Here is a 20,486-nt window from a genome sequence, read left to right on the forward strand (position 1 = left end):
TCTTGGATATGGTACCAAGTGCCCCAATGACGATGGGTATCACTATGACATGTTTCATCCATAGCCGTGTAGTTTCTATGGCCAGGTCGCGATAGTTCATGATTTTTTCCAGTTCTTTTTCTTCGACTCTGGCGTCTCCTGGTACCGCGATGTCAATAAATTGTACATTTCGGATTTTGACAACTGTGATATCTGGCGTGTTGTGTTCCAAGTGACAATCCGTCTGTATTCAAAAGTCCCACAAGATCTTCACCTTCTCATTTTCTATAACTTTTTCCACTTTATGTTCCCATGACTTTTTGGATACAGGAAAGTTGTATTTTTTACATAATGACCAGTGGATTAATTTAGCAACTCGGTCGTGTCTAATCAGTTTGTGCGATTTTGCTGCAATCACATATTAAATGTGAAACAGTTTCGACTTTGTTGTTGCAAAATCAGCAGTTTGGATTGTCGGTGGATTTTTGTATCTTTATTATTATTGGTTAATCTTTGGTGAGATTCACAGCCTTTGAGGCGGGTTAATAGCTCAGCAGCTCGAGTCCTAACCAAGGATCTAGGAATTGTTAAGGTATCGTCGGAGGATGTAAGCTGTTCTGAGTAAGGTGGTTTTTTGTAGAGTCAAAATATTCAAGTCCGGTAAATTTAGAATTTCTAAATAGCGGGGTAGCCCTTTGGGTATTGCTTCAAGGGCTCCAATTACAATCGGGACAACACACGATTTCTTTTTCCACAGTCCCTCAATTTCTATTTGCAAGTCCCAGTACTTTGTGATTTTTTCTTGCTGCTTATCTTCAATCCGTGCATCACCAGGTATTGCAATGTCAATGAACCATACTTTTTTCTTTTCAACTATTGTTATGTCAGGTGTGTTGTGGACTAAGTGCCTGTCAGTCTGAATCCTGAAGTCCCACAAGATCTTGAGTTTCTCATTCTCTAAAACTTTCTCAACCTGATGTTCCTAGTGGTTTTTGCTGTACTCAAATCCAAACTTCTGGCACAATTTCCAGTGAATGATCTTAGCAACGTGGTCATGGCGTTGTAGATAGTCAGTTTGTGAAATTTTGCTGCACTCACTGATCAGGTGGTCGACTGTCTCATCTTTCCATTACAGAGGTGGCATTTGCTGTTGGTGGTAACGTGTTGAATTTTTGCCTTCATGCAGTTTGTGGCTAGGGCTTGTTCTTGAGCTGCCAAAATAAAGCTTTCTGTTTCTTTTTTCAATACTCCTGATCTTAACCAGTTCCAAGTTAGTTTCTGGTCAGCTTTGCCTTCAATACTTTTCAAGTATTGGCCATGCAGAGCTTTGCTTTTCCAATTTTCAGCTCGCTGCTCAATTACTTCTTTCTTATATTCTGCTTTTGTTTTAGTTGTCTTTAAAAGGCCTCCTTTATTTACTTCCTTAATCATTGGTTCTTCACTTTTCTGGATGTAATCATTCAAGCTGCATTTTTCTTCTTCCACAGTCTGCTTTACTTGTAGGAGTCCTCGACCACCCTCTGCTCTTGGTAAATATAATCGGTCAACATCACTTTTAGGGTGCAAGGCATGATTCATTGTCATAAGCTTCCTTGTTTTTCTGTCCAAATTGTCTAACTCCATCTGGGTCCAGTCAATTATTCCTGCAGAGTATCTAATCACAGGTATAGCCCAGGTATTTATGGCTTTTATGATGTTTCCTCCACTCAATTTGGACATTAATATCTTACGAATTCGTCGAATGTACTTGGCTGAAGTTAATTCCTTGACTTTATTATTATTATTATTATTATTATTATTATTATTATTATTATTATTATTATTATTATTATTATTATTATTAGCTTGTCAGCAACTTTGGTGATCTCTGAAATTTCCTAATGGTGAGAACAATTAACTACTAGAATAGCTTGCCTCTGGAAGTTGTGAGTGCTCCATCACTGGAAGTTTTGAAGAAGAGATTGGACAGCACTTGTCTGGAGTTGTGATAGGGTCTCCTAACTGTGCAAGGGGTGGGACTAGAAGACCACCAAGGTCCCTTCCAACTCATTTATTCTTTGTTCTATGTGTTGTTTTTGCTTCCTCCACAGTACTTGCCAGGTCTGTTAGCAAGAGATCTAGAGGAAGCTACGAGGTGGCTGCCTTTTGCTCTCAACCATATTTGTCAAAGATATCTAGCTTGAAAGCAGTTTAAGTCCTAACTGAAGAGAATATGTGTAGTTCAGGTTGAACTGTGGAGGGTCCTTGGTGCTCTCTGAGCTTGGTGTTTTCTTGCAGGTGCAGATGTTTCATTACCCAAGTAAGTAACTTCTGATGATGTTACCTAGTTGGGTAATGAAATCTGCAAGAAAACAAACCCCGCTGTTTAAATTCTCTCACCATTCTTCTTAGAAAAGGCTAAGTGGGGCTGGGCTCCAAAACACGAAGTGGAGCAACATGATCATTTCACCCATGAAAACCATGTTGTTTCATTCAAGAAGCTATATGGTTCCTTCAGACCATTTTTTAATTTATTTATTTATTTATTTATTTATTTATTTATTTATTTATTTATTTATTTATTTATTTATTATATTTCTATACCTCCTTTCTCCCGTAGGACTCAAGGCAGTGTACAGTCAAGAAAAATATAGACACACAAACATCATAAAATTGCTAATTAAAATTATTACTTAGTTTGGTCAATTAAATAAAACCCAGAATTAGATAACATTTAAAAAATCATTCACATGTTTGTATGTTTAGCCCCACCTGTTGGAACATCAGGGTCTTGAGGGCATGGCGGAAAGCACGGAGATCAGGGATATTCTGTATCTCCAGGGGCAGTTCATTCCAAAGGGTTGGAGCCCCCACAGAGAAGGCCTTCCCCCTGGGAGTCGCCAGTCGACATAATTTGACTGACGGTACCCTGAGTAGTCCCTCCCTGTGAGAACGAACTGGTCAGTGGGAGGCTATTGGTGGCAAAGACGGTCTCGTAGGTATCCAGGTCCTAAGCCATGGAGCGCTTTAAAGGTGATAACTAACACCTTGAATCGCACCCAGAAGACCACCGGGAGCCAGTGCAGCTCACGTAGGAGAGGTGTTACATGGGCGTAACGAGCTGCGCCCATAATCACCCGCACGGCTACGTTCTGGACCAGTTGGAGCCTCCAGGTGCTTTTCAAGGGGAGCCCCATGTAGAGAGCATTACAGTAGTCCATACGGGAGGTAACTAGGGCATGAGTGACCGTGTGCAAGGCATCCCAATCCAGAAAGGGACGCAACTGGCGGATCAGGCGAACCTGATAAAAGGCACCCCTGGCCACGGCCGTCAAATGATCTTCTAAAGATAACTGTGAATCCAGGAGGACACCCAAGTTGCGGGCCCTCTCTGTGGGGAGCAAGATCTCATCCCCTATTGTCAGTGATGGTACCAGCTGACTATACCGGGACGCCGGAAGCCACAGCCACTCGGTCTTGGAGGGGTTGAGTCTGAGCTTGTTTCTCCCCATCCAGATCCGCACGGCCTCCAGACAACGGGACATCACAGCAAGGGCATCATTGGGGTGGTCTGGGGTGGAGATGTATATTTTCAGCATACTGATGAACACTCACCCCAAAACCACGGATGATCTCGCCTAGCGGTTTTAAATAAATGTTGAACAGAAGGGGTGAGAGGACTGACCCTTGTGGCACCCCACAAATAAGGTGCCTTGAGGTCGACCTCTGCCCCCCTGCCAACACAAACTGTGAACGGTCAGAGAGGAAGGAGGAGAACCACCGAAGCACGGTGCCCCCTATACCTAACCCCTCCAGCCGGTGCAGTAAGATACCATGGTCGATGGTATCAAAAGCCGCTGAGAGATCTAATAGGACCAGGATAGAGGAGCAACCTCTGTCCCGAGCCCTCCAGAGATCATCCACCAATGCGACCAATGCCGTTTCCGTGCTGTATCATGACCTGAAGCCCGACTGGAACGGATCCAGATAGACAACTTCATCCAGGTATCGGGGTAGTTGTCACGCCACCACACTCTCAACAACCTTCGCAACAAAGCGAAGATTGGAGACTGGACGATAATTTGATAATATAGCCGGGTCCAGGGAAGGCTTCTTGAGGAGGGGCTTCACAACCGCCTCTTTCAAGGCGGCGGGAAAGACACTCTCACTCAGAGAAGCATTTATAATCCCCTGGAGCCAGCCTCGTGTAACCTCCCGGGAGGCCAGTACCAACCAGGAGGGACACGGGTCCAATAAACATGTGGCAGTGTTAAGCTTGCCCAGAATCCTGTCCACGTCCTCAGGAGCCACAGAGTCAAACTCTTCCCAGATAACGCTCTCAAGACCTGCCCCCGTCTCCTCCCCTGGATCTACCCAATCGGAGTCCAGGCCTTCCCGAATCTGAGCGACTTTATCATGCAGGAATTGTACAAAATCCTCAGCTCGACCCTTTAAGGGATCTTCCCGTACCCCCACCTGAAGTAGGGAGCAGGTCACCCTAAACAGCGCAGCTGGGCGGTTCTCTGCAGATGCAATAAGAGTGGAGAAGTAGCTAGACTTCACCGCTCTTATCGCCACTAGGTAGGTCTTAATATAAGATCTCACCTGTGTTCGGTCAGATTCAGATCGGCTTGTCCTCCAATCGCTCTCCAGGCGTCTTTTCCGACGCTTCATCTCTCTCAGCTCCTCAGAAAACCAAGGAGCTAGACGAGATCGGCATCGGGTCAGAGGCCGCAAAGGCACAACGCGGTCCAAGGCCCCAGTAGCCGCCCTGTCCCAGGCGACCACCAGGTCCTCAGTCGAGTTGTGAGCCAGAGTCTCAGGAAATGGCCCAAGCTCCATCAGGAACCTTTAGGGGTCCATCAGGCGCCTGGGATGGAACCATTTGGTTGGTTCCGTCTCCCTGCGGTGGGTGGAAGTGACTTGAAAGTCCATGTGAAGGAGAGAATGATCAGACCATGACAAGGGTTTGATGTCTATATCCCCTATTCTTAGATCATTCAGCCACTGATCAGAGACAAAAATCAAGTCCAGAGTGTGATTCCCCAAGTGGGTGGGGCCTTGAACTACCTGGGTCAGGTCCATGGCCGTCATGGAAGCCATGAACTCCCGAGCCGTCTCCGACATCTCACCAGCGGATGGCAAATTGGATGACCAATTTGATTTGGTCTTTGCCTTGAGGGGTGAGGGACTTTCCAAAACCACTAGAGAATTCCTGGAAGTTTGGCATTAAGACAAACCAGCCATTAAATAGACACCTAGAAGTAAACATATTTACACATCAGGATTATAGAATAGCAGAGTTGAAAGGGACATTGGAGGTCTTCTAGTCCAACCCCCTGCTCAAGCAGGAGACCCTATAACATTCCAGACAAATAGCTGTCCAATCTAAAAGTATCAATGATGGAGAACCCACAACTTCTGGAACGAAGCTGTTCCACTGATTATTTGTTCTCACTTACAGGAAATTTATTCTTAATTCTAGGTTGGATGTCTCCTTGATAAGTTTCCATCAGTTACTTCTTGTCCTGCTCTCGGGTGCTTTAGAGAATAAGTTGCCTCCTTTTTTCTCTGTGATAGCCCCTCAAATATTGGAAAACTGCTATAATGTCATCCCTATTCCTTCTCTTTGTTAAACTAGACACACCCAGTTCCTGTAACCATTCATCATACGCTTTAGCCTCCAGTCCTCTAATCATCTTTGTTGCTCTTCATTCAAGAGAGATAACAAGAAGCTAAGAAGGAAACAAAAAGATCAGAACATATCCCCTCCAACAGCTGATCCAGATAAGAAGGGATTAACACTAGACAAGCAGAAAACAGTACTCTAATCGAGGAACTACCAAGAGTAAAATGACACCCCACATGCAGGGAAAGCTATTGGATATAAACAGGGAGAAAACCCCATGCTCCATACACTTATGCTGTTGCAAAATTGCATATTGAAATATCTGCAAGCAGGCAACCCAACTCAGAGTGTACCAGTGGTGGGATTCAAAAATTTTTATTACCCGTTCTGTGGGCGTGACGTAGGCGTGGCATGGCTTGGTGGGCATGGCAGGGGAAGGATACTGTAAAATCTCCATTCCCTCCCCACTCCAGGAGAAAGTTACTGCAAAATCCCCATTTCCTCCTGATCAGCTGGGCTTCGGGAGGCAGAGAATAGATGGGGGCAGAGCCAGTCAGAGGTAGTATTTACCGGTTCTCCGAATTACTCAAAATTTCTGCTACCGGTTCTCCAGAACCTGGTCAGAACCCTGCTGAATATGACCTCTAGAGAGTACCAAGGACCTCTCTATATACCGGTATTGTATTTTATTTTAGACTGGGTAGCTGCTGCTAAGTCTATATCCTCCTACCACCAGAAACTTTTTGAAAAGGAGATTATTTAGTCATCCAGGTTACTCTAGATGACCAATCTTATATATGAGTGCTTTTAACTGTAACCAGTGGATTAAAAACAAATGATTTGCTGTCTTTTGCACTTCTTCATTGATCTTCTGGTAGATTGTTCCTGAGAACCACATAAACCACAATTATTTACTTTCTTTTTACTTGTTCAGTTTGAGACATTTCTGATTATTTACTTTAGGTTTTTGTTTCTCTGTAGTAAGCATAAATCATAGGGCCTGGACAAAATGAATGGCTTTTTGTGGTGTGTTAATATGAGAAGCAAGTACACAGCTGTAGTGATTTATCTGGATGTAGCAAAAGGTAGTATTTATAGATCCATTATTACATAATAGGGTACAGTGGATGAATCTATTGTATGCATTTTATGCTGCTGAAACCCAATGTGGAGCACTAGATGTTGGAAGATTGTCCAAGGGAGGGTTGATTAGAATTGTAATTCTGAACTATCAAGGTTATTACATGTTAACCCATCTAGGTTTGGGCTAATGGTAAATGGAAGGTATTAGAATGCTGATGAATGTTTGCCAAGATATCCTATCCATGAGCCCAAGATTTCATCCGTGATGGAGATTATATTTTTGAGACATTGGGGAAATATTCTTCTATAGCTATAAAAAATATTTGTGAGCTATGGGACTGTGTGAGACTAAAGGGCTGAAGCATTGATCCAAAGTATCAATGCTTCAGCCCTTCAGTGGATGAATGCAAAGTGAAAATTTATGGAGTAATATTATGGGTTCTATTGAGCAGTGTAGTAGCCTAGAAGTGGAGCTCTCATCTCGCAATCAGGAGATTGTGAGTTCAACCCTAGGTAGTGGCAGATATTTCTCTCTCCGGGTACGATGCTTTACTGTTTATTTATTTGGATTTGGACTTCGGAATTTTGCAAGCCACAGTATTCCCTACTGACATTCTATGGAAGTGACATTTGGACTTTAAAGAATAGGAAGAGAAATGAATGCCTTTGAAATTTGGAGGGGTTGGGGAAGACTCCCGAGAGTGTAGTGGACAGTCAAGAAAATAAATGGATGGATCATTGAACAAATCAATTCAGAGTTTTTGTTTGAGGCATAAATGACCAGATTCAAGTTATCCTACTTCAGGAGCATTATGCAAAGACTCAGCTCTCTGGAAAAGGCTCTAATGCTTGGAAGAAAAAGGAGAAAAGCACCACCAGCAGCAAGGTGGATGTGTACATCATTAAGAGACTCAAAAGGACAGGTTAGAGATAGATTGTTTTGGACTAAATCTATGGGGTCAACACACCGATAAAAATAAATATTACTTGTTTGTAATACATTTTTAGAAAAATCAGTCAGCTGTGTATGAAAGGCTGTGAAACTATTAATTGAGCTTTGTAGGAAATGATGCCACCAGTGGCAGAGGGAGGGGGAGAGAGAGGGCAAGGGAGAGACGGAGAGAGAGAGGGAGGGAGGGAGAGAGAGACAGATGGAGGGAGAGAGAAGGGAGGGAGGGAGAGAGAGAGAATGGAAGGAGAGAGAGGGCGGGAGAGGGAGGGAGAGAGGGCAGGAGAGAGAGAACGAGGGAGGGAGGGAAGAGAGAAGGAGAGAGAGGGAGGGAGGGAGAGCAGGAGTGAGGAAAGGAGGGAGAGAGGGAGGGAGAGAGAGAGAGAGAAGGGAGGAGAGAGAGGGGGAGGGAGAGACAGGGAGGGAGAGGGAGGGAGGAGGAGAGAGGGGGAGGGAGGGAGAGATGGAGAGGGAGGGAGGGAGAGGGAGAGAAGGGAGAGAGAGGGGGAGGGGGAGACAGAGGGAGTGGGAGGGAGAGAGGGAGTGGGAGAGAGAGGGAGATGGAGAAAGAGTGAGGGAGGGAGGGAGGGAGAGGGAGAGAGAGAATATATTATTATTACTGTGCTGAAAATCAGTCTTGTGGTTTCTTTTTCTTTTTTTTTTTCTCTCTCCCTCTACTGCAAATTTGCTTTTCTTTTTCTCAGGGTGATTGAGGATTTCTGTCAAATCTCTCTTGTTAGCAGTTTTGAGCTGACTTTATTGCTGGAAATGGGAGAAGCTGCTGCAGCTGACTTTTTTTTTTTTTTTTTTTTTGCTATTAGCCATCTTTTCATCATTTTTGTCTGAAAAAAAGGAATTATCTTTTCTTGGGATTTCAACAGAAGTGGGGAAAACTCAGGAAAATTAGAAGAACCAGATTATAGGATTACTTTATCACCACCCCGGATTAAGCAAAATAAGCATCTGCTTAGAGCACCAAGGGAAAGGGGACGCCACAGAGTTCTTTCGCCTAGTTATCATTCCATTAACCCTTTCACTACCAGCTTCAGTTTTTTGCATTTTTTCCTCATAACCTTCCCCTTATTTCCCTTATAGAGTTTGCATGTTCCCCTATCATTTTCATTTAAACATTGATTAAAAACTGTTGAAAATTTGCCTTTTTTCCCCCTCTTATCCTATTTGTAAGTAAATAATATTCTTATATTGCTTGTTGTTTAGTGTTGAACATTTTTAAAATTTATTTTTGATGTAGTTCAGAGGTGGTATTCATGTAGTTCAGACCGGTTCAGGCAAACCGGTAGCAGCAACTGCAGGTGGGCCCGCACCTGCACACCCGCCCCGGTGTAATGCCCTCCTATTTAGCCACGTTTTGGAGGCCAAACGCATGTGCGGAAGGTGCATGCATGATCAAAGCGCATGCGCGGAAGGCACGTGTGCATGCGAAGCAAGCATGCACATGCGCGGCACACCAGTGGTAAAAATATGTGAAACCCACCACTGATATAGTTCTGTATAGTTCCTTAAACATAAAGGTAAAGGTGATCTGTCCCCGTCCACATACATACACAAACACAGCCAGCCGAGGGTTAAGGAAGCACTTGGCACACACCCAGGTCTTTATCTCCAACTTGGCAGCGATATACACACCGTCTGCCAAGTGCTTTATTTCCACAGAAACAGAAAGATAATATACTCAGCGTACAAGAGTCCAACAGAAAATAATATTCCTCTCAGCAGTTTCGGACGAGGCTTTAGTGACTATCCAAGGTTTATTTTTGTTCATCACAGGGATCACTGGCCACCACCCTCTATTATATAGTCTCTGGGGTGTGGTCCAGTGACTCAGTTCTAATCCCTAGCACGCCTCCTGAGCTGCTGCAATCGTTTATCACGCCTTCGGAGGCGTGCGTCCAGGAATGATGTCTCTCCTTCACTCTCATCCGAGACACCTGTCTCCCTGCTAATCTCCTCTCCCTCGGCACCTGAGACAGTGCCAGAGGGGAGGGGCCTGGAGAGGGAGGCCTGGCTGACTCCTCTTCCTCATGCTCGGAGCTTTCTTCCTCCGATGGGATAGGCTCAGAGGGCGGGGCCACAACAAAAGGTTTCCCTTGCACATATGTGCTAGTTGTTCCTGACTCTAGGGGGCGGTGCTCATCTCCGTTTCAAAGAGCCAGAGCTGTCCGAAGACGTCTCCGTGGTCATATGGCCACCATGACTAAACGCCAAATGCGCACAGAACGCTGTTACCTTCCCACCAAAGGTGGTCCCTATTTTTTCTAGTTGCATTTTTTTTACATGCTTTCAAGCTGCTAGATTGGCAGAAGCTGGGACAAGTAACGGGAGCTCACTCCGTTACACGGCACTAGGGATTCGAACTGCTGAACTGCCGACCTTTCGATCGACAAGCTCAGTGTCTTAGTCACTGAGCCACCACATCCCTAGTTCCTTAGGTGGATCTTAATCAGACCCTGATTCTCACACAACTGTTGGCCAATTTGTAATTTTAAAAGCACACAGCATGTGTCATTCTCTGGAAAAAACAAAAGAGTTTTCATCAAAGCGTTTAATAACTGATAATAAAAATAAAAACTAATATATAAAAAGGAATTTTTTTTGCATTGAATTAATTCATTGAAGAACTTGTCCAGGTATGCCCTATGTTGTTTAGTGCATCTACACTGAATCTCAACTTTTCATAAAGAGAAAAAAAAAACTGCCTAGAGAATTACTTAAAATTTATTGTCTTTTTTTTTTGTTAGATGAGGAAAGGTAAGGGAAAAAGAACGAGAGGGAACTTTAATCAGCCTCCTCCTGAGGAATCCAAATGACCTGTAACTCTAGGCACAGTGGAAATCATCAAATCTCTTGCCTGCCATTCAAACTGGATCTTTGTAACATAACTGCAAAGGTCTTTGCTTCACTGCAGGCAAAGAAGTTCTGGCCCATTAATAGCTTGAAAGCAAGTAAAAAATGGGGCAGGTTCACCATCATGAGATGGCAGGCTGATTCCCATGAAAGGGAAACCTAGACTAGCTAATAATTGCCATTTCCAAGGGGGAGGGGCTATTTGGAAGTTTCACTTTCCTTGGAAATGGTAATGCAGCTCGTTTGCTCAAGTGGGTAACATCTGGATCTCGTTGCCATTGGGTTAAGAAAAATAAAACAGAAGAAAATAGAATAGAATAGAATAGAATAGAATAGAATAGAATAGAATAGAATAGAATAGAATAGAATAGAATAGAATAGAATAGAATAGAATAGAATTCTTTATTGGCCAAGTGTGACTGGACACACAAGGAATTTGTCTTAGTGCATATGCTCTCAGTGTACATAAAAAGAAACGATACATTCATCAAGAATCATAAGGTACAACACTTCATGATAATCATAGGGAAACAGTCAATATAAATCTTAAGGATACCAGCAACAAGGTTACAGTCATGCAGTCATAAGTGGGAGGAGATGGGTGATAGGAAAAATGAGAAGATTAATAATAATGCAGACTTAGTAACTAGTTTGACAGTGTTGAGGGGATTATTTGTTTAGTAGAGTGATGGCGTTCGGAAAAAACTGTTCCTGTGACTAGTTGTTTTGCTGTGCAGTGCCTTATAGCGTCATTTTGAGGGTAGAAGTTGAAACAGTTTATGTCCAGGATGCAAGGGGTCTGTAAATATTTTCACAGCCCTCTTTTTGACTTGTGCAGTATACAGGTCCTCAATGGAAGGCAGGTTGGTAGTAATTGTTTTATTTGAGTTATGTTATTTATATATTTTTATGTCCATCTCATTTTTCCATTTCAAGGATGTGCTAACAAAAAAAAAATCCTCATATATAACATTAAAACCCAGTTAAATAGCATTCTGTGACTGGCATCTGAATTGGTGTGTTCATTGAGTAAGAGATAAGGGTAGTGGAAGTCCTATCTTGGAATCTGAGATTGGTTAGAGAACCTCTCTTCCTGCTTCTTTGATTGGGCTCCTCATTTCTATTGGCTTAAAGTTGGTTTCCCCAGCTGCACACTTAAAACTATTGGGATCTGTTGTAGCTTCAAAGATGGACACTAAAGCATGTTAAATCCATGCTTTATTCACTTCCTTGATCCCTTTGGAATGGCTTCTTCTGCCTTCTTAAGTTTAGAATAACAAGAGTTGGAAGCGACCTTGGAGGTCTTCTAGTCCAACCCCCTGCTTAGGCAGGAAACCCTACATCACTTCAGACAAATGGTTATCCTATCTCTTCTTAAAAACTCCCAATGTTGGAGCATTCACAACTTCTGGAGGCAAGTTGTTCCACTGATTAATTGTTCTAACTGTCAGAAAATTTCTCCTTAGTTCTAGGTTGCTTCTCTCCTTGATTAGTTTCCACCCATTGCTTCTTGTCCTACCCTCAGGTGCTTTGGAGACTAGCTTGACTCCCTCTTCTTTGTGGCAACTCCTGAGATATTAGAACACTGCTATCATGTCTCCCCTAGTCCTTCTTTTCATTAAACTAGACATACCCAGTTCCTGCATGATTCACGTCATAATGTAATGCCTTCTAATGGTGATGCAATGGTTGTATTTTCCCTAGTTTTCCCTGTGAATACCAGTCTCACTGGAGAACTTTATATGGCAACCAATTTTTTTATGTCAAGTTATTTTTATTTATATATAAGCATTTTGAATAGTGTGTTGTCCCATCATTCCGTTTTAAAGAAAAATAAAGAGAGAGAGAAAGTAACAGATACTGTACATTGATAGTAGTAGTAATAATACATAGAAATTATAACCATATTTATAATTATAGTAGTATAATTATATATATATCATTCTATTAATTATATTAGCTTACTTACAGTTATAAACAACATTCCATGTTAAATAACACTCTGTCTCCTTTATCTTTTATTTTCAATGTCAATCTATCTATTTCTGCACAATCCAATATTTTCCGAATTATGTTTTCATCTTGTGGGGCATTCTCATTTTTCCAATATTGTGCAAATACAATTCTTGCTGCTGTCTATACAGTTGGGGTGTTAAAGCTCATATTCAGCAACTTGAAATTAACTTGGAACTGAATTGATAGCAATGTTTGTGCATGTTTTCTTCTTTCAATCAAGTCTCCTTCAGGTTGAGTTCCATTACTGGTGATTTTATTATTTAGTTATTTAAATTTGTTGTGTGCCCCCCCCCCCCCCCCACTCCAGCAGATTCCAGTGGCTTAAAAAAACACAAAACTGAAAAATATAAAACAACACAGCCAATATTAAAACAACCACAATAAAAATAAGAAGCCACAATAGATGTTTCACAAACACATTAATGTCAGATCTGGGACCAGAGCCAGGCCGTAAGTGTTTTCTGTAACTCTGGGAAAGGGTGTGTGTGTTTGTGTTATGTATGCCTATTCCAGAGAGCAGGGTCTGTGACTGAGAAGGTTCAAAGCACCCGAAGGCCAGACAAGGAATAATGGATTGAAACTGAACAAGCAGAGATTCAACCTGGAAATAAGGATAATTTTTGTGACAGTGAGAGCAATCAACAAATGGAACAGAAGTTGCCTTCAGAAGTTGTGGGAGCTTCATCACTGGAGGCTTTCAAGAAGAGACTGGACTGACTTCTGTCAGAAATGGTGTAGGGTCTCCTGCTTGGGCGGGGTGGGGGGTTGAACTACATGACCTACAAAGATGACCTTCCAACTCTGTTAATCTGTTAAGGCATGGCTCTTTAGTCCTACAGGATTCCAATATTAATATCTTTGGTGTTTAATACAGAGGATCTGGAGCACACCCACTCTGCCAGAACATACTGAGCGGGCAGAGACAACTGGAAATAGGTGCTCCCCCAGATATTCTTCTTAGAGACATATCATAGAGATTGGGGAATACAGGGGTTTGTTTTGGTCTTCCAGAATATTTTTCTACTTCCCAAGCTAATTTATTAATTGGTAGCCTCCCATCTCATTTCTGAACTTTTTAAAGATCAAATTCAATTTCAGTTACTCAAAATCTTAGTTATCACCATTTAGACTCCCATGGGTTCTTTTCTTAACAGTACACAGTTAGAATGACTCAGACTCAAGAGAGACACAAAAGCATTGGACCTTGGACAGCTGGTTTCTTTATATTTTACATTTTTATATAGGGTTGGGGAGATGTTTGGTTTTGTGTAAATATCATATAAAAATGATATGTGAATTCTAGCTATATTCTGTTGCTGTGTCTATAAAATTACTTAGACAATTATTTCTATGATGTTACACTCTATACCAGTGGTCCCCAACCTTTTTATCGCCGCGGACCAATCAGCCTTTGATAATTTTACCGTGGCCCGCCCAGGAGGTTTTGCGCACGGCCCAGGAGCCTTTGCGCTGCAGCGTTCATGTCCCCCGGCTGCTGCGCGGCCCGGTGCCAGGTACTCCACGGCCCGGCACCGGTCCGCGGACCGGGGGTTGGGGACCACTGCTCTATACTATTACTATAACTATGCTATTACTATTCTACTACTATTATCTAATACTCTGTTACAATTTGCTATATACTTTGTTCTATATATTGTAAGGGACGTGGTGGCTCAGTGGCTAAGACATTGAGCTTGTTGATCGAAAGGTCAGCAGTTCAGTGGTTCGAATCCCTAGTGCCGCATAACAGGGTGAGCTCCCGTTACTTGTCCCAGCTTCTGCCAACCTAGCAGTTCGAAAGCAAATAAAAAATACAAGTAGAAAAATAGGGACAACCTTTGGTGGGAAGGTAACAGTGTTTCGTGCACCTTTGGCATTTAGTCATGCCAGCCACATGACCATGGAGATGTCTTCGGACAGCGCTGGCTCTTCAGCTTTGAAACTGAGATGAGCACCTCCACCTAGAGTCGGGAATGACTAGCACAGATGTGCAAGGGGAACCTTTACCTTTACCTTTTTATGCTCTATATTACTGGTATGCATCAATGGTTTTTTTTTTTTTTAAGCCTGTTCTGTCTTAAGTTCCCTCTCTTTGAGATTTCTTCTTTTTCTTTTAACGGCCAGCATGTAGAGTTCTTGCACCTTTTTATTTTGTGTTCTGTCTTGCTGGATCTCTATACTTCTTGTTTTTCCTTTTGGACCGACCGGCCTTCCTTTGGGTGCTGTACTCAATTTACTGGTGGCTGCAAAGCTCCAAAATATACACCTTCCTCCATTCTCCTCCCACACCTGTGTCAAGGTAGCAGCTTCATTGGCAACTCTGCCATGTTATCCTGAGGAAGAGAATAAAATGGGAGGGAAAGAATGCAATACAAGTGCCTTCAATTTTTTTCAAGCAATCTACTCGTCTGCATGGACCAAATGTAACTTCTAAATGGTTTTCAAAAACAGTTCCATTAACTAATCTTTTGAGGTGAAATGATTGGTAAACTGATTAACTTGAGTTTATAGTATAAAATATAGTATTTTATACTATATTTAGTATATCTGACTAAATTAGTCAGATATGAGGGAATCAGGGCAGGAGGAGGTGTGTGTTTGCTGTGTCCCCTTTTGTTCACCCCACCTCATTCTTTTGCCTTGCAGACCCACCTGCTGTTGAGCCAACGTTCCTTGAGATTCGACAAGGCCAAGGCCGAAGTGTGACCATGAGCTGCCGGGTGCTGAGGGCTTACCCAACTCGGGTTTTGACCTTTGAGTGGCGATTGGGCAGCAAGCTTCTTCGGACGGGAAGATTTGATGCTCAAGACTCCACAGAGTATATAATCAGGAGCCTATCAAGGGACAGTTATGGAAATTACAGTTGCAACATCATCAATGAGGCAGGGGCTGGCCGCTGCAGCTTTCTCGTGACAGGTAGGCCTTCTACATGCTTCCCAAGTTGGTGTTGACACCATATAGAAGTTGAGATGTCTTAGGATGTATGAGGTCCATGTATAATTCTGTAGTCAAGCAGTGTAGTCTGATGTGTGTGTATGTGTTTAGGGAAAGAGAAGAACAAAGAGCAAAATAAAGCTTTCTCTGTATAAAACTATTGTATGTTTGCTATGTTTGTAAGTCCCTGCAAGATCTCCATTTCTGGAGACCAAAACTACTACTGTGTTTCCCGAAAATAAGACCCTGTCTTGTATTTTTTTGAACCCCGAAATAAGCGCTTGGCCTTAATTTTCGGAGAGGTCTTATTATTTTGGAGCACATGAAGCAAGATGGGGCTCCTCTTGCCATCTTACCTGATTTCCAGCTCTGCATTTAAATATTTTGGGGGAGGGCTTATTTTAGCGCATGCACTCAAAAGCCCAATTGGGCTTATTATCAGGGGATGTCTTATTTTCAGGGAAACGGGGTATTACTATCAAAACATTAAAACATTTGGCCTTTATCTTAATAGCATCCTTACGTTCAGCAGTCCAGTTTAAATTCATGCAACACATTTTATCCAAAACATTTAAAAATTATTAATAACTGCATTTGCAGAACTAATGTTGTACACGCTCGATTGATTTTCATCTTTTTGTGTGCATGTTTTAGCATGTTATGTGCACACATGACATTTTACTGATTTATTGAATGGTTGATTGATTGACTGATTAATTGATTATGCATCACCACATCAACGTTGACTCTTAACGATTCACATAAATAAACTTCTTTCAGAATGATCTGATCCTTCTGATCTCCCAGTGATGCACCAAGGGCTGCAATAATTAAGCCCATCCATTTTGATGCTGGTTGTCTTCTCCTTCTCTTTCCTCCCATCTCACCAGCTAGATCTTTGTATAATGTGTCCAAAATAATGATAATTTGAGAATGGTCATATGTGCTTTGTGTGAGAACTCTCAAGATCCTTTATTACAAAGGAAAAAAAAATAAGTTTAATTCAAGTTGAATATAGTAGATGAATCCACCCTATCTGTTCCCTTAGAAAAAGGTGACTGATGTTTTCATACACTAAAAAAAAAAAAACCCCAATAAATTCATTCCACTCCTGGCTGGGGCCAATCTGGCTCCTCTATTCAAATCCAGCTATTATGATGAACAAGGAAGATATTCCACTAATCTATAACATATGTATGTCTGATATTCTTCCTCCCCTGCTTCCTTCTTTGTCTGCTTTAGGTATTTATTATTCTGTGAACCATCTGCTAGTTGGGGTCAGTTTATTGTTTTAAACAATCATTCCCTTGTGACAAAGATTATAGCTGTTGTCCTTGATAGTATGATGATCTATGAAAATTTCACTTCATCTGCCTCCTCTATATTTTGGTTATCTGTTAAATGACATTGCTATTAAAGAATCTAAATGAAGATTAATTTCAGTTTTCTGTTTGACCGTGTATAAAACTTGAGTGCATTAAATTAGCACTTAAGGATAACTTCAAGAACAGCAACATAATCTACCATTTATTTCATCCTATTTCCAACACCCATGTCAATATATTTGGGATACCTTCATTTCTGGGGTTTGTGGCTCCAAATGACATGTTATTTTACCTCTTTCAATGCAATGCAGATTCAAAAAAATTCAAATATATTCTGTTAAACTCTTTCTCCAATTAAGTGTCCTTGATTTTATTCTAGCAAAAAAAAAAAAAAAGTGTTATCTTCCTTTACTTAAAATACAGATATAGCAATAGAACACGCTTAATGTCTTACCCTATACCCAAATATTCCCAAAAGTAAATTCCTGAATTGTCCAATTTTCACTATTGGGAATTCAAATATTACTTCCTTGCTGTCTCCTGGGGTTCATTCTCATGAGCCCAGTCAGATTTCTACTTATTTAACAGCTATGATTCCCTCGTAGCTTAAAACTAAGCATTCAGTTACCAAATTTAATATAACCGAGAAGAGTACCTCAAGGCTATATATTTAGTTTCTCTTTGTACATTGTCCAAGTTTTCAATATTGTAAATATTCTGGTATGTATTTTCATCAGGTTATGTTTCTCTCATCCAAACAGAAGCATCAGATGTTTCTTTTTTTTTCCCATATTTTTTTATTATTAACATATATATATATATATAAAAAATTAACATACATAACATACATGAATCATAATATATAATATATAACAATGTACAGAATACAAAAAATCAACAAGTGCTCCCCCACCCCTCGGGATCATTCCTGCTTCCAGAATCTTAAAGCTTCTTCTGGTGGTGGTATCCCTCTTCCTCCAGAAAACACATATATTAGGAACTGTTTCCAGATACCATTGAAATCGTTTACCTTCATTATGCCCCTCCTTACTTTAATATTGCAAGTCAATTTATCATTTATGGCAATATCCCATACCTCCTTATACCATTCTTCCAAATTATAAACACCTTATATCTTCCAGTTCCTAGAAATCATTAGCCTTGCTGCGGTCAACAAATTTATTATCAATTCTTTAGTCTCTTTTTTACATTTTATATCTTCCAATAGTGTGAGTAATGCTACCTTTGGTGCCTCTTCTACCTTTATTCCTACAATTTCTTCTATCTCCTTAAACACCATCTTCCACAATTTTTGCACAAATTTACAATCCCACCACATATGTAAATATCAGATGTTTCTTAATTCTTGTTTCAACAACTACCTTGTACTATTCCCATCTTGTATATGAGGGTGAATTGCTTTGTAACATGATAATAAAGAAGGAAACATTGATCTCATGTTTGCGTATGAAGACAGATCTTATCCTGTTATTTTTTTAACAATATCTTATTTCAAGTCGTATATCTGAGAGCCATGGTGGCACAATGGTTAGAATGCAGTATTGCAGGCTAATTCCGCTGATTGCCAGCATTTCGATTCTTACTGGCTCAAGATTGACTCATCCTTACATCCTTCCAAGATCAATAATATGAGGATCCAGACTGTTGGGGGTAATATGCTGACTCTGTAAACCACTTAGCTCTCTGTAAAGCGCTATAAAGCAGTATATAGGTCTAAATGCTAGTACTAGTGCTAGTACTAATGCTAAACCTTCTCCAGACATTTAGCCGAAACAAGGCACTGTATTTAAGAAACATGGGGTAATGCATGCTAGCTTTATCTCCTCTTTTTTCCATATTCATTGTATTGGTAAATTTTGAAATGGCGTCTAAAATCATTAACCTGACTAGAGCTTGAACTAATCTCAGATGTCTGAGAAACTAATCCAAGATTATCTCAAGAGTCAATTCGTTCTACACTGTTTGTTCTCTTCAGCTGACTTTGTTGACAATAATAAGTTGACAATTAAGTTAAAATGAAGAAAAAGTGCACTGCACATTTTAACCACGTCTTCTTTAAATGCAAAAGCATATTCAGAATCTGACATGGCTCATCTTTGCAAATAAATTGTATCTTCTTGTGAAGACAGATGCATTGATTGCCCTCTAAATCTCTCTTGGCCATTGATGACATCTCTGTAAAGGAAGATTTGTCTACAAGTTATTAGCTTCCATTTTTCAGAGTAAATGAAAGGTTCTGGCTATAAACTGGTAGGAGAAGTTACATATTTTATGTGGATCTGAAGTTTCAGTGCATTATTTTCTTTCTTTTTTTCCTGAGGATAGCGGAGCATCATTATATCTTCCTCTCTGAACCATGAATCTGTCACCTTCAACACTGGACAGCCGCTTGTCTGGAATGGTATCCAAGCGGATACCATTCCATATCTGGAATGGTATAGGGCCATGTTGGCAAACCTATGGATCGCGTGTGGGAAGCGGCATGCAAAACCATCCCATGAGGGGTGGATAACCTCACTGGCTCCTCTTCCGCATTCCTGTGCACACACGTGTGCCGGTCAGCTGCTCTTCTGGGAGCACCAAAACCCAGAAGAGCAGCATTCCATCGCGCATGCACGAGCCGGGTTTACATCGTGTGCATGCACGATGGCCAGCTGTTCATCGGGCGCGCATTCGCGCTGGAAACCAGAAGTTTGGGTGCTGGCACCCGCATGCGTGATGGACACTGCTCTTCCAGGTTTTGGCACTCCCACGTGTGCAAAGGCCAGCGAGGCCAGGATGGTTTCATGTGCCATTTCTGGCATGCAGGTCAGCACGTAAAGGTTGATGCTAACCTTTTATGGTGACATAAAAGGTTAGCCATCACTGGTACAGGGTCTCCTGCTTGACCAAGGGGTTGAACTAGAAGACTTTCAAGGTCCCTTTGAGCTCTGCATTAAAGACTGTTAAACATTCTTTTAAGATGTACTTATTTAGTTTAAAGTTTTCAAAGTTTACCTTTAATAAGCACCAATTTGCCCAGTCATTTTGTCATGTCAAAGCTGTCACAATGTAACTTTTGGGGCAAGCAATATTTCTTTACATTTCAGGTGCCTTATTGAAGAGTTTTATCTTAAAGGAAAATCAGAATGGCCAACATTCTTGAGTTAAGGCCACACTTGACCTTTAAATCATGCACAGTAGTAATATTTAAAAAATGAGCAAGAATCAGATCAACGCAGTGAAAGTAGACATGACAAGTTGAATTTAATTCTAAGCCTGGATTTAAAGCCATTGGGGTTTAAAAATCACACTCCACATATTTAATTGATTTCCCTTTGTAATATAAAAAAATATGATTTGCAGCAAATTCTGTAGGAGCTCTGTGGGTTTTATTTAAGGCTTTGGGAAGCCACATATGTCTGTAGGGCTACAGATGGTGTATCTCTGTAATAAACATTTTCGATACGGAGGTTGCATAATTTAGCCTTCTCCAACAGGGAAAATCTAGCAGAAATGGGGATTTCAGCTTCCAGAAAGCCCCAGCCAAACTGTCATGACTGAATATTCTTGGAGTTTAAGTCCATATATCTGAAGAGTGTCTTGACAGAGGAAAATGGATAAGTTTGAGTTCTGCCGCCTATTAAAGTTAATGTATGTCTGTAGTCATTTAGATGTCAAGGAAACATTTATTTATTTATTTATTTATTCATTCATTCATTCATTC

The 20,486-nt window shown here is 41.3% G+C and overlaps 1 protein-coding gene across 3 annotated transcripts in view; it reads left to right on the forward strand.

Moving 5' to 3' along the window:
- MDGA2 (MAM domain containing glycosylphosphatidylinositol anchor 2) overlaps window positions 1–20,486 on the forward strand; it is a 603,292-nt gene that overhangs the window by 461,879 nt on the left and 120,927 nt on the right. For all 3 annotated transcript variants that reach the window (XM_070931707.1, XM_070931708.1, XM_070931709.1), the window contains exon 9: window positions 15,147–15,416. In XM_070931707.1, coding sequence (XP_070787808.1) covers window positions 15,147–15,416 — 270 coding nt within the window. The remainder of the gene's footprint in view (window positions 1–15,146; window positions 15,417–20,486) is intronic.

Source organism: Pituophis catenifer, unplaced genomic scaffold (assembly GCF_029215685.1).
Source record: "Pituophis catenifer annectens isolate HBS135680 unplaced genomic scaffold, rPitCat1.0.hap2 SCAF_1, whole genome shotgun sequence".
Taxonomy (NCBI): Eukaryota; Metazoa; Chordata; class Lepidosauria; order Squamata; family Colubridae; genus Pituophis; species Pituophis catenifer.